Source organism: Podarcis liolepis (assembly GCF_965112155.1).
Source record: "Podarcis liolepis genome assembly, chromosome: 7".
Taxonomy (NCBI): domain Eukaryota; kingdom Metazoa; phylum Chordata; class Lepidosauria; order Squamata; family Lacertidae; genus Podarcis; species Podarcis liolepis.
The window spans coordinates 74995067-75019951 of record NC_139561.1 but is presented as its reverse complement, the minus strand read 5'-3'; the positions used below and the strand labels follow the sequence as shown (position 1 = coordinate 75019951).

Here is a 24885-nt window from a genome sequence, read left to right as displayed (position 1 = left end):
ATCTCCTAATAACTCTAACCACCCTGAACAAACTACAGTTCCCAGTATTCTTTCGGGGAAGCCATGACCGCTTAAAGTGGTATGGTGCTGTTTTAGATGTATAGTTCAGATGGGGCCTTATTGTGTTAAGAACATGCTGTAGAATAGGGTTACCAGACGTCCCCGGTTCCCGGGGACAGTCCCCAGATTTGCAAGTCTGTCCCTGGGAAACGTGGCAGTGGCAGTCTCAGCAGCCCAAAGCCAGCCTGGTAGTGCAGTTGGCTCTGGCTGGATTCAGGAGCTGCTCGCTGCCACTGCCAAAGGGGAACCGGGGACGTCCGGCGGTACAGATCTCCTGCCCCCTTCCCCCTTTGTTTTGACAGATCGGGGGAGGCTCAGGAGTTGCAAGTGGGCTGCCGTTGCCCAGGAGGGGTGCAAGGCGAGCAGTTTCTCTGTCAGGCAAGTTGCAAAGCCCTTCAGTCAAAAGAAAGGGGGAAGCGGGCAGGAGATCAGGGAAGCTTGGGAGCCATGGGCGGTCGCACACAGTTGCCCAGTTTTTTAAAAACTCTGCGCATTTATGTTTCACAGGGTGCGAAAGAAGGGCTTTGCATCTTGCCCGGCAGAGAAACCGCGCACCTTGCACCCCTCCTGGGCAATGGCGCGCCACCTGCCTGTGACTCCTGAGCCTTCCTCAATCTCCTGTCCCTTTCCCCCTGTTTTGACAGATCAGGGGAGGCTCGGGAGTCACAGGCAGCCCAGTTTTTCAAAAACGCTGCGCATTTATGTTTCACAGGGATTTCCACCTTTATACAATATGCATGTGTGCTTGGGTTTGGGTCTTTTGCCTCACCATCCCCACTACTGACTCCCAGCTTCAAAAATAAAAAAATAAAAAGTGTCCCCGGAGGGGCCCCTAACATTCCGGTTTGCACTTTAATCTCTCCCACAAAATATTGATGGCCTGCAGGCACTTTCAGCGGTTGGGCTCACATTTTCCATGCTAAAGCTTCAATCCCTGGCAAGTCTAGTTAAAAGGCAGCAGTCCGGAGATGGGGGAGGCCCTCTCCTTCCTGAGACCCCTGGAGAGTCAATCGTAAACCAGTTCAGGGGTCCAGAAGGAAAAACAGCTTCCTATGTGTCTGGTCACTCATGCAGACCTCAGCCCCTCTCCCAGAATTCAGTGCAATTCAGCAAGCTAGGATCTCATGCTGCTCTCAGGCAGGCAAGCTGCTCAGGATAACAGGTATTTAGCTGATTGCTAGATAATGGCACAACGCAAGAAGCAGGAGAGCAGGCGGATGAGAATTAAAACCGGCTCCTTTTAGGGGAGTCCCAAGGCCCAGCCCAAATCACATCCACCCACAAGAGAGGAAGGAAGATGTGCTGCGAGAGAAGCAGCCAATGTACTAAGCCAAGCATCCCCCCCCCACTTGCAGCAGCCTGTCTTTTCACTCTCCCCCCCCCCCAACACGCACACATAGCCGGTGGAATTTGTGTGTGGGCTCCGCTTGCAGAAATGCAGAGCTGACATAGTCGGGCACCCACTGACACTCGCGTGCCCAGGAAGCTGCCTGCTCTGCCCAGATTCCACCTACGGATGCTGCGCCACCCTTGAGATCTCTTAGAAGCCCACAGGCAATTGTCCTGGGACAGAAGGGGCTGCAGCATCACTTCAACCCCGGCTAGGACTCCATCGTCCCTCTTTGCTGCTGTCCATCAGGCCCAAGTGCCCTGTCTCTGTTAGTGGCCGGCAGCATCAGAACCAGAGGCTCCGCTTCCATCTGCTGACTCCAAGGTGGAAATCTTTTTGCCCTTCTGCTTCCCAAGACAACCTGGGCTCTGGTTCAGCTTGCTCTTTTCCTTCCAGATCCCCACCCAGTTCGTCCAAACTCGATGCCGGAAGCATCAACAGGAGAGAACGCCAGTCGACGCTGCTAAAAGGTAAGTTTCATCAGAGCAGCGGGAGTTTCTGTCTGTAGAGTTTGGGCAGGACCCCTTCAGGGGTTCTTGTAGAGTTGTTTTCCTAAGATTAAGCCCAGCCTGAATATAAAAACCAGAAGGATGCTTGTTTGGAAGCTGGGTTTCCAGACCCAGCAGTCCTGGTTGAAGCATTGTCACAAACTCTGCTTTAGGCTCTGCCCCACATGCAAACAGCCAGTGTGGTGTGGGGGTTTGGGTGTTGTTGGACTAAGGTCTGGGAGAACTGGGTTCGAATCCCCACCCTGTGGCGAAGCCCATTGAGTAACCTCTGGCTTGTCCCTGTCTCTCAGCCTAAACTACCTCGCAAGGTTGTTGTTGGGATAATAAAAACAGGATGGGGGTAAACCATGCATGCCACCTTGAGCTCTTCGGAAGAAAGGCGGGCTATACATGAAATGACTAAGTTGCTGAGCCCACTAGGAACCTCTGCCCCTTCTTATGTCACATTAGCAGAACCATGGGCAATATATCTGCTGGCACCCCTTTACGTCCTGCCCAACCTGATCACCAGTACAGGGAGTTGCCTGGAAGTCTCAAAGTCTCCTCTGCCCCTAGGGACAGTAGGGCTGGAGGTTTGGGGCCAATTGGCTCCATCCATCATGCCTTTTTTACTGATTGCAACTCCCTTGCTGCATACAAACTGGTTGGAACGAATGTGCCTGTCGACTTGGCCAGATCAGGGGAAAGACGTCGTAACTGGGAAGGGGGAAAATATGGGGGTAAGGATTGATCTTCATCTAAGGCAGTGAAATAGCTTGATATTCGGCCGTGGGCTGGGTCCCTGTTTCTTGTGTGTGTCTCTGTCCTTTGGAGGAAGAGAGACCCTGGCACGGTGTTACAATGTGAGCTCTTCAGGTAGAAAGTCTCCCGTTCAATTCCTGGCATCGCCTGTTTTTTTAAAAGCCCTCTCTGCCTGAAACTGTGCAGACCCACTAGCCAGACAGAGGAGGCAAAACCGATCTGGAGATGACCGTGAGCAGTCTGGCTTTGGTGTAGCTCCCGGTGCTTTCGGGCCACAGAGGTCAGGGCAGGAGCTGTGCTGGTGCTAAAGAAGCCTGTCTATAAATCGTGCCTGCCTCCTGTGACTGTTCTCTGTTCTGGAAGGAGACACAAATGTGCTTTGTTTTGTTTGCTCTGCAAACGGGGACAAGCAGCTTGTTTATCTGCGCGAAGCCTGTCTGGAGAGAGGTAGGGTGATGCCAGCCCCTGGGAAACGAAAGGGGCCTGATCCCCTAGATTGATGGGTCTGAACAGACATCCACCCTGATCATCGCCAAGGGGGTTTGTTTCCCTTGGCTCTGGGGGTGAGATGGACCCTTCCTTGAGGAAGAAACGGAGCGTCTGCTGACAGTTATCTTGATGGCATTGGGCAGGAGCACTGTTCAAAGGCTGGGTGGACAGACTCTGGCATCGAAGGCAGAGGACAATGATGAGAGGGTGGAGGTGTTCAAAATGGAGCGTGGAGAGCCCTAAGGGGACACAGCATGCCTGTCTGTCTGTTGGGTGCCTGTCTTCGCCTGTGTCATTTCAGATGTCTGTAGAGAAAGGGGCAGCAATTTCGTGGGGGAGCAGATTTCAGCAGGATTCTGTGGTCTGTTCTTGAAATGCATATAAAGAGCAACCCTGTTTTTGCACACTCAGAAGGAAATCCCACTGGGTTTTATAGTACTTGCTCTCAGTAATGTAGGGATCAGACAGCTGCGGCTTCCTGGAAAGGGACCCTGAGGGTCATCTAGCCCAACCCTCTGCAATGCATGAATCTCAGGTAGATCACACGTGACAAATGGCCATCCAACCTCTGCTTAAAAACCTCCAGGGAGCCCCAGCCTGCATGGCCGGTGGTCAGGGATGATGGAGGCTGTAATTCAGCAACATCTAGAGGGCCCTTGCTTCCCTGCTCAATTAGGGATTGCTGCTTCAGTTACTAGAAAGCAATATACACCTCCCCTCCCCCTCCCCTGCCACAAAAGCATAAATGGTGACTGTTGTTTAATCTCCCAACAACTTCAGCGATTTTCTTTAAACCGATTTTAATAAAGCAATTTTATAAAAACAACAATTTTATTAAAACAGAATAGGAAAAAGAGGTGTGCTTTTGACCTGCAGATCCAGAACGCAGGCCTCTTTCCTTGTTTGTAACTCTCCAAATGTTGCTGGATTCCAGCTCCCATCATCCATGCACGTCTCCTATGCTGGCTGGGGCTGTTGGGACCTGGAGTCCGGCATAATCTGAAGGGTCAATCGTTCTCCATCGCTAGATTATAGCAACACAAGGCAGCAGCTTTCCTAGTGGGGCAGAGCCACAGGAGTTGCCTCCCAGGGTCAGCATCCCTGCCGCTTACCACGAGCAGGGAGGTCCAAGGGGGCAGCAAGGTCAGAAGCATTGGTGGAGCCTACCTGGCACACCTGCCAGAAGACTATCCTTGCAGCTCCACCTCACTGGGCAAGCCACACCTGTAACCACCATTGCCAATGTCAAAATTCCACCACCAGGGGGCGTTCATCAGAACAGGGCCTTTTCTGTGGTTGCACCCTCAATATGAAGTATAATTTGCGCCAATATTTGTCCGGGCATTTATGGGACGTTAGTCCACTGCTGCATATGGATGTACTGGAATTTTTATTCTTGGTTGTATTTGAGTTTTGCTTGCATTTAGAAAAATGGCCCTAAATTATCCATGTCCATTGATTTCTGTATATTTTATATACAGTGGTGCCTCGCAAGACGAAAAGAATTCGTTCCGCGAGTCTTTTCGTCTTGCGATGTTTTTCGTCTTGCGAAGCACGGTCCGTCGCAACTGCGCCTCTTCAAGCGGCTTTTTAAAAAAAGCGCAAGACGTTTTCGTCTTGCGAAGCAAGCCCATAGGGAAATTCGTCTAGCGAAGCAACGCAAAACCGAAAAACCCTTTCGTCTAGTGAGTTTTTCGTCTTGCGAGGCATTCGTCTTGCGGGGCACCACTGTATATTGTGACTCACTCTTATTTTGCCTGGATTATTGTTTCAATTTTTGTTTTAAATTATGTTGTAACACATCACAGGATCACCGGTGAGCGGACATGGTTGAAAGTGCCCTAAACTGAATAAATAACTTTGCAATCTTGTGCCTATCTGCTTGGAAGTAAGTCCTACAGAGTTCACTCGGGGCAGAGGTGGGGAGCTTTGGGCCCTCTCAATGTTGCTGAACTACAACTCCCATCACCCCTCGTCATTGGCCATGCTGGCTGGGGCGGATGGGAATTGGGAGTCCAACAGCACCTGTAGGACCACAGGTTAGTCTTAGGGCTCGCTTCCAGCTTGCAACAGTGTGCAGAGCAGAAATAACAGGCGCTCTTGAGGAGCAATTGCATATGTTCTGAAACACGGGGATGGTGGGGCACGGGGAAGTCCTGCCAGCCCTCCCTAAAAAGCACCCCAAACCTTGTGGCAGGGAGTTGGGGAGGGTGGTGGAAGAAGGTTGGGTGAAACGTCATGTGTTCTAACTTATCTGCAGCACCACAAATTTGGCTGAGAATGTATGACGGCCAAAAGGAACGGAGGCGAGGAATTCTAAATAGATCCAGGCTCTGCTGGCCATTCCATCTCTCCAGCAAACCCAAACCCAAACAGCCAATGTGGCTATAGATTTACAGATAATTTCTGCAACAGGATGCCAGCCCCTTTCCTCCAGCTTCTCTGTGAACCAGCGAGATCCTTTCTCCTCCTCTCTGAGAGCGAAAGGCAGCCAAACTCTCCATCTTTTTAATCGCCTTTCCCAGCTAATCCCTCCTTCTTAAGCAGCCTCTTTCTCAAACCTCAAGAAACACACGCACAGTCTTCCTGTCGTTTCCATGCCCGTGCCACCCGCCCACCCTGCTCTCTCAGCTCCTTTGCATCCTGCGGGTGCCCTTGCGATAAGATCTCCCTGTGTTTGTAACCTGAGCAAGCGCTGGGAGCAGGCAGGAGCTGAAAGCACCAGGGCAGCCCTGCCAAGGCATTCTGCAGCCGCCCTGGCAGCAACCAGCTGATGGCTCAGCTGCCACAAGCCAAGTATTTTGCCAGATTTGCAGGCAGGCACGGGGAGAGATGAAAACAGGCTACTCTTGCTACTTCTGCTGGGAGCTGTACTAGGGTGGCCCTGTGTCCTGCATTGCAGGGTACGGTCCTTTCTTTGTGTTCTCTGTTTGACGGCTTCTTTCAAAATGAAAAAGAACCCTAAGAAGGACATGAGGGCAACGCAATGCTTTTATCTGCTTCAACTGCACACATTTAAATGTCCGGTATGCGTCTGAATCCCTCCCCCAAAATAGTCTGGAGGTACCAACCACTTTTCCCACTATGGTGAGAAGCAGCATAATTCAATTTAAATGACAGGCCAGTAATAATTTTCTCAATTTGCAGCTGTGCATATAAATCAGCACATGCAAATCAGCGTCCTATTTTTCGAGGCTGATATGTCAATACGCTAAGCCCACCCGAAGCTTAGCTGTACAGTGGTACCTCGGGTTACATACGCTTCAGGTTACAGACTCCGCTAATCCAGAAATAGTGCTTCAGGTTAAGAACTTTGCTTCAGGATAAGAACAGAAATCGTGTTCCGGCGGTGCGGCGGCAGCAGGAGGCCCCATTAGCAAAAGTGGTGCTTCAGGTTAAGAACCACTCCAGAACGAATTAAGTACTTAACTCGAGGTACCACTGTACAGACTTTCAAGCCTAACAGGTGTGCATTACTCTGTAGCCAGTCACAAGCCTTGCATTTCTACATCCCCGATCCTGGGCATGTTCTTAGACAAAGACCCCACTGTATTCCATGGGGCTTACTCCCAAATAAGTGTGCTTAGGACAGGAGCCTTATATGTAAAACTCATTCCCTCTTGAGTTGCAACAGCTTTCTTAATGAAAACATTGTGCAGCTGAGAGCAGCCATTTTGATTTCCCACAGTGCCCAGGAGTGATGTAACACCAGTGGCATTGTGGGAAATAAAAATGGAAGCTCCCAGGTGCCGTATTAAAGGGAGATGCAAGGCAGGAGTGAACCATGGCCCTGCCAGAAGGTGGGATTTGCAGCTGCTGCTAAGGAAGCATGCCACAAGCAAGCACAGGGTGTACACTAGGAGTGAGGAAGGTGTGACGCAGAAGATGTTTCAGGACTGCAGCTTCCACCATCTCTGAGCATTGGCCATGCTGACTGGAGTCCAGCAACATAGAATCGTCGAGTTGAAGGGATCCCAAGGATCGCCTAGTCCAACCCCCTGAAATGAAGGATTCTCAGCTAAAGCAGATAGATAGAACTCTGTTCAAAAACTTCCAAGGAAGGAGAGTCCATAACTTCCCAAGGCAGCCCATTCCACTCTTGAACACTTCTTACTGAAATTTCTTCCTGATTTTGAGTCGGAATCTCCTTTCTTGCAACTTGGAGCCATTGGATCGAGTCCTACCCTCCAGAGCAGGGGAAAACAAGCTTGCTCCATCTTCCATGTGACAGCACTTAAGATATTTGGAGGTGGCTATCATATCTCAGGGATGCTTTAGCTGAGATTCCTTCATTGCAGGGGGTTGGACTAGATGACCCTTAGGCCCCTTCCAACGCTACTATTCTATGTTTCCATGATCTCCTCTCAGTCTCCTCTTTTCCAGGCTAAACATGTCCAGCTCCTTCAACCGTTCCTCATAAGGCTTGCTTTCCAGACCCTTGACCATTTTGGTTGCCCTCCTCTGCACACATTACAGCTTGTCAACATCCTTCTTAAATTATGGTGCCCAGAACTGGACACAGTATTCCAAGCGTGGTCTGACTAAGGCAGAATAGAGTGGCACTATTACTTCCCTTGATCTGGGCACTATACCTCTGGAGAGTCACAGGTTCCCCAGCCCTGATGCATGTGTGCACATAGATCCACACGTAACATTTTGTCATGTTTTGATTATCCTCCTTCTTCGCTGTCCTGATGGGCCCTGCTCTGCTTCATTTCTAAGGTGGGCAGATGTAAAAAAGAACAGCCATCCCCTTTTAACTTCACGCTGGATAGAGAAGACCAGGAGAGAGAGGGCTTAGCAGCCGCAGAGTGTCATGCAAGATTGACAGCCCCTCTTCAACACCACTATTAAAGGTACCACAGACTTTTATTTCTTTCACAGAAGAGTTAATCACAGAACACCATAGAGTTGGAAGGGACCCTGAGGGTCCTGAAATGCAGGAATATTTCACCCAACACGGGGCTTGAACCCACAGCCCTGAAGTTAATAGTCTACCAACTGAGCTATCCCACTTTAGTCGTTTGCTTAAAAAAGAAAGAAAGAAAGAAAGAAAGAAAGAAGAAAGCATCTGGGGGCAGGGCTCAGACCTTAGGAGCACAGTCAGACCCACTTGTCCCTGTAGCCAAGTACTGTCTGCACTGACTGGCAGCAGCAATCCAGGGTTTCATGCTGCCAACCCTACCTGGAGATGCTGAGCCCTTTTGCAATCAAAGCAGATGCTCTACCACTGAGCCATATTACCCGAAACTTTGCTACCGACTACCAACACTCCTCCACTTAATCCACTGGTGGAGTGCTTTGTGCAGCGCTGGCAAGAGGATGGCCCTCTGCACGCCCTCAGAGGCGCTCCTCCTCTGCATTCTCGAATCCCATTGCATTCTAGAACCCCATTCTCCCCCCCACCTTGCCTGCTCATTTGCCCTTAACTATTTGAGGATTAAGTGTTACGGACCAGTGTCCAATGTCGGTGTCTCTGATTAAGTATCAGCTTCATCTGAGCTGCTGGGGATGGGAGGAGGAGAGGGGTTTGTGTGTGGATGGGATGCAGAGAGGAAAGTCCGGCATAAACAAATCAGCCCTAAGGAATGGCCAGAGGAAGGAGATGGGTCTGCTGCTCTGCGGTGGACCGCTCTGAATCGGTGGTATTTGGGCACAAGAAAGGCCCTCCCTTAAAAAAAGGATAAGAGACCACCTCTCTCGCAAAGACAGGAGGTGAGCTGTGTGCAGGGAGAAGGTTTTGCTGTATGGCCTGGACGTTTCTGTTGCGGGGAGGAAGGAGAGGCGCAAAGGAGAGATGACAAGGGACAGTTGCCGGAGGGGGGTGTCAGAGAAACAAGAGGTGTATTGATAACTGCACAGGTGGCTTTTGTTGTGTGTTTGACGCAGGCCGCACCCAGCCAGGATCAAGCCCCCTCTTATGCCTCCGTTTGCGACAGAGGCAGGCAAGTGGGTGTCACCGTCAGCCAAGCAACAATAGGAGCCTGTGTGTTTTCTTCTGCTGCTTCTTTTGTTTTCGGCTCCCTGCTGCTTCCCAGCAGATCTTCGCCCGAGGCCGGTGCCACAGGCTGACATTGTGCGGGTTCTGGTGGGGAGGGGGAAATGGGTGAAAAGGGCCTGCACCGCCCACTGTGCCACCAGGATGAACATATTGGGGCTTCCATTCGGCAGCCATCTTGGTTTGGGATGTTCTGAGGACCTGGCGGTAGTTACAGCGTTCTCCAGTGTTCTCCAGCCTTCTTCAGTCTTCAGATGCTGCTGGACTTGTTGGAAGTGCAAAAGCAGGGATCATTTAGTTTGTAATGTAAGGGTTAATGTTAGTCAACTAGACAAGAGGATGGCAGGTGGAGATGTTGCTTAGCAACTGGGCAGAGTGGCATGATCTTCACTGAGGCAGCACATTCTCTGACTGGTTGTGTAGTTCTGAGGGAGTTTTCCTCTGTACGTTTGGATGAATGTCTCCCTGCTATGTACAAAGGCTGAAGTAAGAAAGACAATGCTATGCTCTGGAAGCAGCAAAGGAGCATCTCTCCACTGCCTTGGTTGCCACAGGGTAGGCCCGATTAGGAGCCTGAACGTGCGGTTGGCTCTGGGTCTGCCTGCCACCTGAACAGCAGTCCTGATGAGCCTTAGGGATGAGAGCCGTATGAGGTGGTGAGCCTGTTTATTTTGCAATCCTTCCTTTGGCCTTTTCTCCCCAGTCTCCAATCTGGGCATCGGTGTGAGGAGTCGTCTTCACTTTGGCAATGTCTGCTGGCTCAGCCCAGAATGCCTTGCTGATAAATCATTGAACTGGAGGTGTTGAGAAGCCCAGCAAGCTATTGCAGTATCTTGTGTCTATGAGTTATCATAGTATCTGGTGTCTGGGCACGTTAGACCTAGCAGGGATTTGAAATTGCAAGAATTGCCCTTTTCTTGATCACGGTGGCTGTGATCAGATTCCTTCAGCTTTCTTTTTTTAAGTATATTCAGATCACGACTGTACTCAAAGCTGCTGAAAGGGTTTTGTGCCTAGGAGCAGAAGGGAGTCCTTCCTTTTTTGCGATCATCCTCTTGCAATCAGATATGCTAAAGAGCTGTTTCCCTTCTCCAAGTCCTGGTCCTTATGAAGCCAAAACAGTACCACCCGCAAAGACACCCTCAGAAGAAGGAGATGTCATGAAGGCCTTCTGGGAAATGATTTATAACGAGTTAAAAAAGGTGTTTAGGTACACCTTTCCTAAGAAACCGGAGGCCTTCCTCTTGGGCATTATGGGCCAAAAGGTGTTAATGAAGGATAGAACATTTTTTATGTATGCTACCACAGCAGCAAGAATTCTTATCGCCAAATATTGGAAGACTCAAGATTTGCCCACACTGGAAGAGTGGCAAACGCAACTGATTGACTACATGGAATTGGCCGAGATGACTGCCAGAATCCGAGATTTGGGAGAAGAAGCAATGGAGGAGGATTGGAAAAAATTCAAGGACTATTTGCAAAAATTTTATAAGTTATATGAACTATAAAATGCCGCATGACTTGAAATGTTAGCCCCAGCAATGAGAGTGGAATATATATGAATTTGGATAATATTATTGAAAGAATCAAAGTTTAAATGGTTAAAAATGATAATATGTTTTGCTCTTAGAGTAAATGGATAATAAGGGATTTAAACTTAAATTGCAATTGAAAGTACAAAAGAAACACATGAAACAAGGTTATAATTTGCTGATAAATTTATTGTTAAGAATGCATTGTGCGGGAGATGTGGGGAAGTTCGATAGAAAGTTGAAATAAGTTGTTGAAAGGTTATGGTTCTTTTCATTTTCTTTTCTTGTCTTCTCTTTTTCTTTCTTTTGCTTTGTCTGTGATTTGAAAAAATGCAATAAAAATTATTATAAAAAAAAAAGAAGAAGAAGGAGATGTCAGCAGACTCAGGGAAACACCAATGTTTGCATAACCACACAAAAAAGACAGTCAAATGTTGACTGAGCATGCTCAGTGGGTACAGATTGCTGAATTGTTGTCAGAGGCACAATTATTTGCAAAAGAATCAAGTGGCTGGAACTCTGAATGGGAGCAAGTGGGCCTGACTTGCAAGTATATATTTCGTTTTTATCTCCAAGAAGCACAGTGTAGCATACATAGATCTTCTGTTTTTCCCCCCACCCCCTCCCCTGGTTGCTCCCACTTTTATCCTCACACAACATCTCTGTGAGGTGGGTTAACTAGGCAGTTTGAATCAAGGTCAACCCATGAATGTTGTAGCTGAGTGAGGGTTTCTCTCTCCTCGCCCTCCATGCTCTGAAATGTTTAGACTCCACCTGGGCTTTTGTGGAAGTTAAATCTGCCTTGCATATAGCAATGCTAGGATTTCACCTCTGCTTTGCATGAAGAAGCTCCTGGGTTCAATCCTCAGATCTCCAGGAAGTGATGGGAAAGACCCCTGCCTGGAACCCTGGACAGCTCCTGCTGCCAGTCAGTGTAGTCAATGTTGGGTTGGATGGTCCAGTGGGCAAAAAAGCATTTGTTACAGGAAAGAAGAAGCGGATTGGTCTACTGGCGTCACAACAACAGCCTACCTGTGCAACCGGGGAAACAAGCTGATTGGTCTGCTGGCTAGTGACCAATTGAGAGAGCCGTTTCCATCTTGCTAGGATGGAACATTTGACGGGTTTACATAGGTTTTAGGAATAGGGGTCTGAAAATCTCTTCAATTAATTTAGGGGGGGAAATAGTTTGATGGAAATGTCAAAAGCCCTACTAACATGGCAATGTTTCTCTATTCAGTGCGGACAACCTGAAACTTGTTGGAAGCGAAGAACTGTAGCTCTGAAGGTCTTCTGCTTAGGTCCTCAGCTCCACTGCAGAACATCTGAACTCCCTTGAGTGAGTCATATTTTCTCACAGGCTTAAGATTTTCCGTCAGTACAAGGAGGGTGGGATGAAAACAATTTCAGCTATGATCCCTTTGTGAGTGTTCTTCTCTTGCATGTGTTACTGGTTGACATTTTATCTTTCCACACCATGCTGCTATGCTTGCAAATTCATTTGCTTTTCCTTTCTCATAAGTGAGGAGTGTGGGGGTGCTTCACCAACAACATCTCCTAAATTCAGCTCTCTGCTGTAGCTGTTGGTCTGGCCAGAGAGCTAGAAGCAACCCAGCGGCAGCTCCTTTGTCTTCTAAGATTGACAGATTTTAAAACAGGCCTTTGCTCCTCCTGGAACAATAAGGACTAGAAACTTAACACTTTCTAAAGTTGAAAAATGCAATTGCTTTCTGCATGGAACTTGAATGTGCCTGTTATGGAGCAACTTACTGGCTGATTTGGGTAGAAAATAAAATAAATCGTACTTTTCGATAACAACCATGCTGCCTATGTTCCTGGTGACAGTTGGGTTTATAAGTGTAATTTCCCAAGAATCTATTAAATGCAGGTGCTTTTTGGCACGTTGAGGATTAGTAATCAGTTGTTCCAGGCATAACATTTCACTTATTTTATTATTTCCTGGGACGACTGGCAACATTTCCTGAGACGACTCACAAGTGGGGGCGGAGGGGCGGATTATGCATATGATATTCTTGCTGAGTCTGCCTGGAAATACAGAGGACCCTTGTAGCAGTAATAAAGATTGAATGTAAATCAAAAGTCGTTAGATTCTGCACCAAGGAGAACCCATACCCTACAAGCAGAATTCCTGAGATTTTATGCCATAACTCTCTGTATTGTTATGCGTTCCCTGAGCAATTAGATTTCTGTGAGCAGGGCTACCCGTGTGGAAATATGCAGAGGCAATACCTGGACATGACAAAAGAGTGTTATTAGCTCCCCCCCACACACACACCCAAGGATGTGTTTCCATGGGAACTAAAATATCTGACAATGACCAGGAATTGGTTGGAGACTCACCTGGAAGGCGGGTGGCTATTTTGGAAAACCCTAGTTAGCCAGTGATGATGTTGATGCTAATAATAGAATAGAGTAGAATAGAATAATAATATAATATAATATAATATAATATAATATAATATAATATAATATAATATAATATAATATAATATAATATAATATAATAAATATAATATAATTAATATAATATAATATAATATAATATAATATAATATAATATAATATAATATAATATAATATAATATAATATAATATAATATAATATAATATAATATAATAATATTTATGCATACCCCACCCATCTGATTGTGTTTTCCCCAGCCACTTTGGGCAGCTCCCAACAGAATACAGTCATACCTCATGTTACGTCCACTTCATGTTACTTTTTTCAGATTACGTCCCGCGGCGACCCAGAAGTACCGGAAAGGGTTACTTTCGGGTTTCGTCGCTCGCACATGCGCAGAAGCGCAAAATAACGTGCCACTGCGGGTTGCGCTCTTTTCATGTTGCGAACAGGCCTTTGGAACGGATCCGATTCACAACCAGAGCTACCATGGTATTAAAAACACGATAAAACATAAAACATCAAAAACTTCCCTAAACAGGGCTGCCTCCAGATGTCTTCTAAAAGTCAGATAGTTGTTCATTTCCTTGACATCTGATGGGAGGCCGTTCCACAGGGTGGGCGCCACTACCAAGAAGGCCCTCTGGAAGGAAGTCAAGACATGCATTCATTCATTCATTCATTCATTCATTTATGCTGCCACCTATATACACCAGGGGTAGGGAAACAAAGGGCCGTATTCCCTCGTGGCGAACATCCCAGGGGCCATTTTCCCCTGGTGGGTGGGGCCAGAGGCAGAAGTGGGTGGAGCTTCCGGGATGCGCTTCTTACCTTTGTACACAGACACCTCTCGCCCTCAAGGCAAGCCAAGAGTACACAGTACAAGGGCACCAGGCAAGAAACGCAGAAAGAGAGCGTGCAGCAAGATAGGTTGAGGGGTGTGGGCCTGGGGAGATGGGTGTGGCCTAAAAGAGCCCCTGGGGCCGCATAGAGAGTCCTGGAGGGCCACAATGGGACCCCAGGCCTGATGTACATGGTGCTTTACAAAGAACAGGTCCCTGCCCCGAGGGGCTTACAATCTAGAACAGGCACAGGGAAACAGGAGAGGAAGGGGGCAAATGTAGTCAATGTTCCCTGTGAGGAGGAATCAATGGTTAGAAACCATTCTGGGAATTGTAGCTCTGGGAGGGGAATAGAGGGGCCTCCTAACAGCTCTCAGCACCCTTAACCAACTACAGTTCCTGGGATTCTCTGGGGGAAGCCATGGCCATGTCATGTGCTATCACAGCGCTTGAAATGTGTAATGAATGTGGCCTATGAGGAAATGCAGCTGCCCCACTTCAGAGTGAAAGGGCTTCCCCATCCCTGAGGCAGACCTAGGAGATGAGTTTGAGCTCTCTAAGCATCTTAGGGTGCTGGCTGTCTCCCTCCAGATCTGCTCCAGCCTTAGTTGACTTTACGATACGATACGATATAATAATCTTTATTGTCATTGTCCCATACAGAACAACGAAATTGAAAAAAATCTACATAAGACATTCAAAAACCAACAAGCCTTCTATCCCAGCTATTACAACCTGGTTAGCCCCCTAAAAACTCTCATACCCCATTTTTAAATACAATATACTCCCATAGAGACTCCTTACACTGCATTTAAAACCAAAATCACGTTTGGATAGAAACTGTTTGCCTCTCTGCTGGACTGTTTCGATGACACCTTTCACCTTTGCTGCACGATACGTAAATCAATGCAAATGTTACAAAATGCCGGTGAACGTCCAGTGACCTCCTTCCGAAGGAAATCAAACCTGGGTAATCAAACCTGTGTCCCTGGAACATCTCGCTGCTCAGAGAAGTGGATCGTGCTTACCAGCAGGTGGAAAATAACTGTGCAAATGGGTGGATCCAAACGAGTTGAACTTAAGTTCTCATTGAAACCAATGAGACCAGTTAGTCCCATGGATTTTAATAGACAGAAAGCTCAACAGTTTAGGCTGCAGTCCTAACCCCATGTATTTGGGAGTAAGCTGCACGAAATTCAGGCTGGTCTGCAGTTCCTTACCCAGAGCAATGTCAAAATGCAGAATGAATTGAGATCTGCTTTCTCTCTCTTTTTCTTGCAAGAATTTCAGTTCTGGTGGGCTAATTAAAGCTGCCCCTGTCATGCTTCAGTTCCTGATTGGCTCACTGGCCGTTTGAGGGAAGAAGTGACAGGCAGAGTTGCCTGCAAATAATAACCGGTGTGGTGTAGTGGTTAGAGGGTTGGACTACGGCCAGGGTTCTCATCCCCACTCTGCCATGAAGCTCAATGGGTGACCTTGAGCCAGTCCCTGTCTTTCTGCCTCACCTTCCTCACAGGATTGTTGTGAGGGTGAGATGGGGAGCAGGAGAACCATCAGGCATGCCACCTTGAGCTTCTTGAAGGAAAGGGGGGGGGGGTATTAATCAATCAATCAATGGCCAGTTGGTTAGGGCATGGTGCTGACATTGCCGAGGTTGCAGGTTAGATCCCTGTAAGGGACAGCTGCATATTCCTGCACTGCAGAGGCTTGGACTATTTGACCCTCAGGGTCCCTTCCAATTCTATGGGAATACTCGGACATAAGGCTTCCAGGTTGATGGACTAGATGGATTGGACAGTAAGGACTGACACGACCCGAGACCAGGAAGATGAGACGTTGGATGAAGATTGGAAGAAAATTTATAAAGGAATTTTTTTATTTAGGGAATTGGCTAAAAATTAATGAATATTAGGGGAAATGTTGGAATGAAACTATATGACTCTAGCAGAAATGATATCAGGAGTTATGTATATTTGAAAACCAAGATTTAAGCTTTAAGGTATTTTAGGGTAAGATAAGGTTAAATAAATTAAGGCAATTTGAATAACAGAATACAGTGGTGCCCCGCAAGACGAATGCCTCACAAGACGGAAAACTCGCTAGACGAAAGAGTTTTCCGTTTTGGAGGTGCTTCGCAAAACAAATTTCCTATGGGCTTGCTTCGCAAGACGACAATGTCTTGCGAGTTCCTGCTGGTTTTTTTCCCTCCCCCCCCCCTTTTCTAAGCCGCTAAGCCGCTTATCAGCTGATCCGATCAGCAGATAAGCCGCTAAAAGCCGCTAAAAGCCGCTAATAGCGCTAATCCGCTAATCCGTCAATGGGCTTGCTTCGCAAGACGCTAAAACCGCTAGACGAAAAGAATCACAGAACGGATTCTTTTCGTCTTGCGAGGCACCACTGTATGGGGAAAGATGGTAAGGATTTGCTGAGCTAATTATAAAGTTAAATTGTCAAGATAAATTTTTTAACAAAAATTGAGAAAGATGGAAAGAATTTGCTGAAATAATTAATTAAACTAGAATACGAAAAGGGAGGTGTGAGGAGGTCAATGAAACAAGCAAATGGAAGCTTTAGATATGTAATTTGGGATCTATGTTGTTTTCTTTGTTCTTGTGTTTTCCATTTTTCTTTTTTTGTTGTTGTATTGTTGTTTCTTTTTTTCCCTTCTATGTATTACAGTGTTGTTTTTAATTTTTCTTTTTTCTTTATAACTTTGAAACTACTAATAAATATTATTTTTTTTAAAAAAACAATTCTATGGGAATAATCTCCAAATGAATCCAAACTTTAATGTCTAAAAACCCTGGTAGAGGACAAGGATCCTGAGATCACGTTAAGGGTAGCCAAATTCTGTGTGATTGCCATAAAACCTAAGGAACAAGCTGTGCCATCATAAAGATTAAGGTTTTAAATGATAATTTTAGGTTATATGTTAGTAACTAAGTTTTAATTTATATATATTTTTAACTGTTGCTATATCTGTATTGTCCCTCTTATACCTAATTGCAAATTCAAATGTATCCCTATCGTGTTTTATTACTTCCTTGATATTGTATGTGGGCTGGAACTGGTCTGTGACCGGAATAATAAAATTCAACTAATTCTATGGGAATATTTCCCAGCTACCTCTGGGTCAACGACCCTGTAGCGGTGATCCACTCTCTGGAAATGTAGATTGCAATCATAAGCTCTGATAGCTTGCAAACCCAAAAAAGCTAGCAGGGCTTGGCTTGGGCAACCCAGTAGTTGCCACTGACCATTGTTTGAATAGCTACATGCAGAAATTCAACTGGTAAAGCTTTCTCCCTACCATTTCAGTGGAACAGACTCCCACGAATGCAGAAATTCAACTGGTAAAGCTTTCTCCCTACCATTTCAGTGAAACAGACGAGAGATAGTAGACTCTCCTTCCTCAGAGGTTTTTAACAGAAGTTGGATGTTCATCCGTCATGGTGGATGCTTTAGCTGAGATTCCTGCATTGCAGGGGGTTGGGCTAGATGACATTTGGGTCCATTTCCAACTCGTAAGTTTCTATGATTCTATTTCACCAGCTGCATGCTGAGAAAAGCTTCACTGCTGGATTTCTGCCTGTCACACAGGAGCCTTCCAAAGCAGGAGGGGAAGAAAGTTGGCAAGGCTAGAAGCCCAAAGTTGGTGTGTTCAATACAGGCCTGCTGTAACCAAAATACATTTGATGCCTCTGTTTAGACACCACAGAAACGTGCAGGAGCAAAACATATAAAGTGTCTCTGCCCTCTGCTGGAACGTCAGAGCAAAGCAAGCAGGGGGACTGATTTATTTATTTACTCATCTTCTAAAGCATTTTTAATCCCATTCTTCAGCCAAAAAAAATGGTACCAGGGTGCCTTTTATTTAGCCATTATATTTTAAGTGTTTGCACCCAACCGTTACGTGGTGTTGGGCTTTATAATAAATAGAAGAATAAGTACTCCCAGCTATGTACAATAAAACAGCAATTGTTCCTCTTGTTATCATTGCTCAGCCTGTGCATGCAGTTCCCTTTGGTAACCAAAGCAGCACCCATCCATGCGCAAGAAGGAAGTTTCAGCAGGGCTTGGAGAACCTTGAGGTTTGCAGAAGGACAAAATAGGATCCAGAGCAGCCTAATAAGACTTGTATCTGTTCAGTGCCCGTGCAATAAGGAAAATTGGGGGTGGAGTCTTGTTGTGGCTTTAAATTGTTAGCTGCCTTCGGTTTCTTCTGAGAAAAATTAGGCAGATTGTACATTTTTTAAAAGATAAAAATAGATAAACCATAAGAAGGAACACTCCACACTCCAACATTTTTGCTACAGGTCCCATTTGTTGCAATCCAAAACAGCAGATGGCAGAATAGCATAGAAGCTGGAGATAAAAAGTCACAATTAAAATGCCTGGAAGAACTTACAAAAAAGATATTTGCGTGCGTGCTCAGCGTCCACAGGCAACATCGGACATTTGCACAGGTTGGTTCTCAGCCTTTCTTTACCATCACCACTGTCATTTGAGACCAGGTAGCAGCCTGACCGCAAGCCCAGTTCTGGTCAAGGGTGATGGGACTTGCAGTCCAACTATATCTGGAGAGTCATGGCTTCCTTACCCCTGGCCTACACATTAGTGGAAGGCCACCCTGAACGGTCCAAAGTGTGTCACATGTGGCACGTTAAATTCTTCAAGCAACGTAAACCCCCAAATATCTGAAAGACCATCTCCTTCCATACACCCCCCTCAGGTACAGTGGTGCCTCGCAAGACGAAATTAATCCGTTCCGCGAGTATCTTCGTCTAGCGGTTTTTTTGTCTTGCGAAGCAACCCTATTAGCGGCTTAGCGGATTAGCGCTATTAGCGGTTTAGCGGCTATTAAAGGCTTAGCGGCTTAGCTGCTAAAAGGCTATTAAAGGCTTAGCGGCTTAGAAAAAAGGGGGGAGTGAAAAAAAAATCTCAAGACTCACAAGACATTTTCGCCTTGCGAAGCAAGCCCATAGGGAAATTCGTCCTGCGAAGTGCATTGAAAAATGGAAAACCCTTTCGTCTAGCGGGTTTTCCGTCTTGCGAGGCATTCGTCTTGCGGGGCACCACTGTATTAAGATTGACAGACGGGAACCCTCTTGGTTGTTCCGCCACCCTTAGAAGTGGTGGCCTGGGAGAGGGGATTCTCTCAGCAGCCCCTGAGCTGTAGGATTCCCTCCCCACAGAGATGTGCCTTGCTCTTTCACTGCATGGCTTCTGTCAAATGCTAAAAGCCCTGGCCTTTAACCCCTGACAGATGTGTGTCTGGTTGCATGTGTGTTCACCCTAGAACCACAAAGGTAAAGGGACCCCTGACCAATAGGTCCAGTCGTGATCGACTCTGGGGTTGCAGTGCTCATCTCGCTTTACTGGCTGAGGGATCCGGCGTACAGCTTCTGGGTCATGTGGCCAGCATGACTAAGCCGTTTCTAGCGAATCAGAGCAACGCACGGAAACACCGTTTAACTTCCCGCCGGAGCGGTACCTATTTATCTACTTGCACTTTGACATGCTTTTGAACTGCTAGGTTGGCAGGAGCAGGGACCGAGCAACGGGAGCTCACCCCGTTGCGGGGATTCGAACCGCCAACCTTCTGATCGGCAAGTCCTAGGCTCTGTGGTTTAACCCACAGTGCCACCTGCCATAGAATCATAGAATTGTAGACATGGAAGGGACCCCAGGGGTTATCTAGTCCAACCTCCTGCAATGCAGGAATCGCAACAGAATCATCCGTGGCAGATTGGCCATCCAACCTCCACTTATAAATCTCCAAGGAAGGAGAGTTCGCAACCTCCCAAGGGAGTCCCAAGTAGAGTAGAAGAAGAGTTTGGATTTGATATCCTGCTTTATCACTACCCTAAGGAGTCTCAAAGCGGCTAACAATCTCCTCTCCCTTCCTCCCCACAACAAACACTCTGTGAGGTGAGTGAGGCTGAGAGACTTCAGAGAAGTGTAACTAACCCAAGGTCACCCAGCAGCTGCATGTGGAGGAGCGGAGAATCGAACCCGATTCACCAGATTACGAGTCCACCACTCTTAACCACTACACCACACTGGCTCTTACTGTCAGAAAGCTTTTCCTGATGTTGAGTCAGAACTTCCTTTCTTGTAACCTGAAGCCATGGGTTCAAGTCCTATTTCTTGGAGGTTTATAATTGATTATTAAATTTCCACCCCATCTTTTCCCCAAGGAGATCAAGGGGGCGTAGCTGAAAGACTATCTCCATTTTCCCCTCACAGCAACCCTGCAATGTGGGTTAGGCTGAGAGAGCATGACTGGCCCAAGGTCACCCAGCATGCTTCACAGTCAAGTGGGCATTTGAACCCTTCTCTCCCAGGTGTCAGTAGTCCAGTGCTATATCCCACTGGCTCTCTAACTCATCTCAATTGGTTTTAAACCGTTTTAGAAAAATGATTTTATTATTTTCAGAGTGAACAAACAATGAATACCCTTCTCCGCAAGAGTGCTACGTCTTGCCAAACAAATTGTTTTTAAGATGCAAACCATTCCCCCTGTTAAATAAAAATATTGTTGCATAAATCCCGGTGGGAAGCAGGTGGTCTCTATCCGTTTTCCTTTTTTTAGCTCATATGAAGTAAAACTGAACCAAGTTGCAGAAAATCTGCCTGGCTTTTTGCGGGTTTTTCGTTTGTGTAACCTCTCTGCCAGGTTTCCTGTGCAAATTAGGCTTGACAGCTGTATACACCATAAATCTATAAAGATCTCCGAAAACTATTTGTAATTGTTTTCATGTGTGAGTGGGGTGGGTGGGTGTTTAGGATCAGGTTAGCCATATTGATTTGTATGCTGTTGGTGGATATTTGTCATTGTCTTGTTGGGCTGTGTATGTGATAAAGGGGAGCCATACCGGGGTGAAGGCGTCTTCTTCTATTTGTCCCCTTGTCAGTTTCAGTTTATTGGTTAATTTTTCTAGTAAGGCTGTTTCCCATACTATTTGGTACCATTGGTCCATGCTTATTCCTGACAGGTCTCTCCAGTGTCTGGTTATGATGTTTCTCGCTGCTTTCCCCCATTCTTCCTAATGTCTCAACAAATGAAACCGATTTGTAATAAAAAAATAAAATAAAAATGTTACATGGAAGAAAAAAATACAAGAGAGAGACATGGCACACACCTTTGTAAATCAAGAAAATCTTTAATAAAAATACATTTTAAAAAAAACTATTTGTAATTGTTTTGATTGACATTGTTGTAACCTGGAATCTTATGGTGAATGGCAACTTCACAACGATGGTGATGATGGTGTTAATCTCTGCTGGTTGCTGCTGCAGGTTTCCCGTTGCCATTTTAGCTGTGTATTTTTTTCCTTCCTTTGTTTGTATTATTGATTATTGCTGTGATTTCTTTTGTTGTTCAATTCCTTATCTCTACTTTGGAATGTTCTGCTTTGCTTTGTGGTGGCTGATTGGTTTTCGTTTGTTGCTGGAGTGCTTTCTTGTTTTACTGAAATGGTGATGTCGAATTGGCTTTTATCTTGTACACCACCCAGGGAACAGAGGGGATGGCCATAGATGCTGGTGCAGATGGGGCTACTACACCTTTAACAACTTGCCATTCAAGCTGCACTACTATTAAAGGTGCAGAAGCCCACTTTTGCAGCCGGCCATGGCGCTGTGGGTTAAACCACAGAGCCTAGGGCTTGCCGATCAGAAGGTCGGCGGTTCGAATCCCCGCGACGGGGTGAGCTCCCGTTGCTCGGTCCCTGCTCCTGCCAAACTAGCAGTTCGAAAGCACGTCAAAGTGCAAGTAGATAAATAGGTACTGCTCCGGCGGGAAGGTAAACGGCATTTCCGTGCGCTGCTCTGGTTCGCCAGAAGCGGCTTAGTCATGCTGGCCACATGACCCGGAAGCTGTACGCCGGCTCCCTCGGCCAATAAAGCGAGATGAGCACCGGAACCCCAGAGTCGTCCGCGACTGGACCTAATGGTCAGGGGTCCTTTTACCTTACTCTAGGTAAAGGGGCCGAATAGATAAATATTACAGAAAGCCCAAGCAGTTGTTCTTATGCCATTGATTTAAACCTGCTTCTTCTTCTTCTTTTCCTTAGACCAACCATTGCAAAGTAATAACAGCATGAAGTGCTTCTACAAAACTCTCCTCGTCTCCTGGGTCCTGTTTGAAGGTATGTCTCAGAGGCAGGGTGCAATCTCGCCTCTGATGTTCTCACAGCCTGCAAAGCTGTGACCCACCAATCCCAAATGCAGACCCACCAGAAGTGTAAGGATGTATGGAGACCCTCCAGAGGCATGCTAAACAAAGGGTGAGGAACCAAGGGTCCAAGGGCCAAATAAAGCTTCCAGGTCTTTCCATCTGGTCCTCAAGACTCTCCCTAGGCCACACCAGTTCCCATGACACACCCCTCAGTGGCCCTTCTCACCCCAAGCCCCACAAGCCACCATTTGAGGCAGTGATGGCCACCAGCTTGGATTAGGCAAATTCATGGAGGATAAGACTAGCTATTGTGACCCTAATGGCTATGTTCTGCCATCACGGTTGGAGACAGTAACACCCTCAACACCACTTGCTGGGAATCACAGGTGGGGAGAGCACCCTTGTGCTCAGATCCTGCATCTGAGCAGCCACTGTGGGAACAGGATGCTGGACTAGATTGGCCATTAATCTGATCCAGTACTTATGTTCTTCCTAGGGGCTGCACCCTTGCCTGCTCGGCTTACAAAGCCCCATTCCTCTTCCCAGCAGATGCAGCCACCAAGCTTGCTTTTCACCTTCTTCTGTTCTGCAACTCCATTTTGCACCCGTTCATCCCTGTGTCCATGCCTTCACCTGCTCTTTTTGTGGAACACCCCCCTGCACACAAACCACACACCCATGGTAACATCCTGCATGTTCATCCGTCCCATCCCCCCAATGAACTACAACTACCAAGCATCCTTTAGATTAGCCTTTCTCAACTTGGTGGGTCCCCAGATGTTGTTGAACTACAACTCCCATCATCCCTAGCTAGCAAGGCCAGAGCTCAGGGATGATGGGAGTTGTAGTCTAACAACATCTGGGGACCCACAGGTTGAAAACCACTGCTTTAGACCATGGGTAGGCAAACTAAGGCCCGGGGGCCGGATCTGGCCCAATCGCCTTCTCAATCCAGCCCGCAGATGGTCCGGGAATCAGTGTGTTTTTACATGAGTAGAATGTGTCCTTTTATTGAAAATGCATCTCTGGGTTATTTGTGGGGCATAGGAATTCGTTCATTTTTTCTCTCTTCAAAATATAGTCTGGCCCCCCACAAGGTCTGAGGGACAATGGACTGGCCCCCTGCAGAAAAAGTTTGCTGAATCCTGCTTTAGACCTTCTGCCCACTTATGAAGCTACCATCCCCTCTTCAGACCCTTTCACATCCCGGCTTTCATCTTCAATCCCATTCCCATGCCTCCTACTCCCAGCCTTTCATCATCCCCTTTGCACTCCTCATTTTCACTTCCATTCCCCGTTTTCCTCCTCCTCCTTACTTTTCTCAACTCTCCTTTGCACACAGATCACCCCTGGGCCTGCTCTCATCTATTCTGCAACCGCCTCTGTGCCCACACAACCCATTCTAATATATGTTGCTGTAACTGTAGCCTGCCAGTTAGTTTCTTCAGTTGGAGAAGGTTGAGTTCAGTTGATGGATGCTGTATGTGCATGTATGGGTGTTTGCTTGCTAATAAAACATTTCTTCTAAATTGCTACGTTGAATCTGGAACTTCATGTTGAAGACAACACATGGTACCAGGAGTGAAATACATTGTGTGAAGGTACTATGGAATATTTGAAGGCCCCACATCCTTTATTTCCCTGACATTAGACAACTGAGGAATGGAAGAGAGAGAAGCTTGAAACAATCTATTTTTTTCCTTCCTTTTAGCTTCCTTCTCACTGTACTCAAACAACATAAGAGGTTTGTGTAAAGCAGGGATGGCGAGACACAGGAGAGTTGTTTTCTTAAACAAAGAAAGGAAGAAACCAGTTTTAACAAAGATAAAACAGCAGAGATGGGTGCAACAGAGAGGCTAACACAGAAAAAGCTAACACATAAAAGCTAACACATCAGAGACTTTCCCTTCTCACTTTACTCAAACCTTGTTTAAACCCAGGATTGTGATGTGGCACTGCAAATCCTCCATTGCAGGCTGCATGATAATAGCCTTACACACACACACACACACACACACACACACACAAACATACATACATGCAGATATTCTTAATGTGTCCTGGAACTGTGATATTGCCTCTTACTTGCCTAGACAGAGAGGTATGGATTTTGCAAGGCACATGGCTTGTAAGCAGCCTACTGTATCACATCTATTGCTCTGCCCATTTTTTGGCCTCCTAACGCTGGCATATGGAATGTGGCTCCAGGATTGAAAAATATTCCCCACTCCTGTGCTAAACCTTCTGTTTTGTTGCTCCATCATTGCATTGTACACAGCTGATGCACTCGTTTGGCAGAGACTCTCCTGTTGCAAGCAGTGGCTTCAGCAGTACAGGGGATCTGACCCAAAGCAGAAGTCCAGATTCAGGCAGCCAGACCAAGGCAAGGCAAAGCAGAGCAAAGTTTAGTTCATCCTTTTCCAACCTGGTGCCTTCCAGATCTTTTCAGCTACAGTTCCCATCAGTCGCAGTTAGAACAACCAGCGATCAGGGATCATGGGTGGTGCAGTCGTCCAACGCATTTGGAAGGTACCAACCTAGGGAAGGTCCTAGTGAGATGAGGCGAGTGCCAATATTCCGTGGTACCTTGGACAGCTCCATGCAAGGCTTAAGCTGAAGAGCCCAGCTCAAATGTTGTTTCAGCACCAGCCAATCTCAGACTGAGCTTTAAATGATGATGATGATGATGATGATGATTTATTTATACCCCGCCCATC

General features: G+C 46.7%; 1 protein-coding gene across 9 annotated transcripts in view; it reads left to right on the top strand.

Moving 5' to 3' along the window:
* Positions 1 to 24885, top strand: part of MAG (myelin associated glycoprotein) — a 76648-nt gene that overhangs the window by 28584 nt on the left and 23179 nt on the right. For 2 of the 9 annotated variants that reach the window (XM_083515238.1, XM_083515239.1), the window contains exon 2: positions 22065 to 22139. In XM_083515238.1, coding sequence (XP_083371364.1) covers positions 22065 to 22139 — 75 coding nt within the window. Of the gene's footprint in view, positions 1 to 1409; positions 1921 to 7911; positions 8046 to 11959; positions 12059 to 22064; positions 22140 to 24885 lie in introns of those variants that run through there. The other 7 variants (XM_083515241.1, XM_083515240.1, XM_083515246.1 and 4 more) reach the window with 7 other exon arrangements.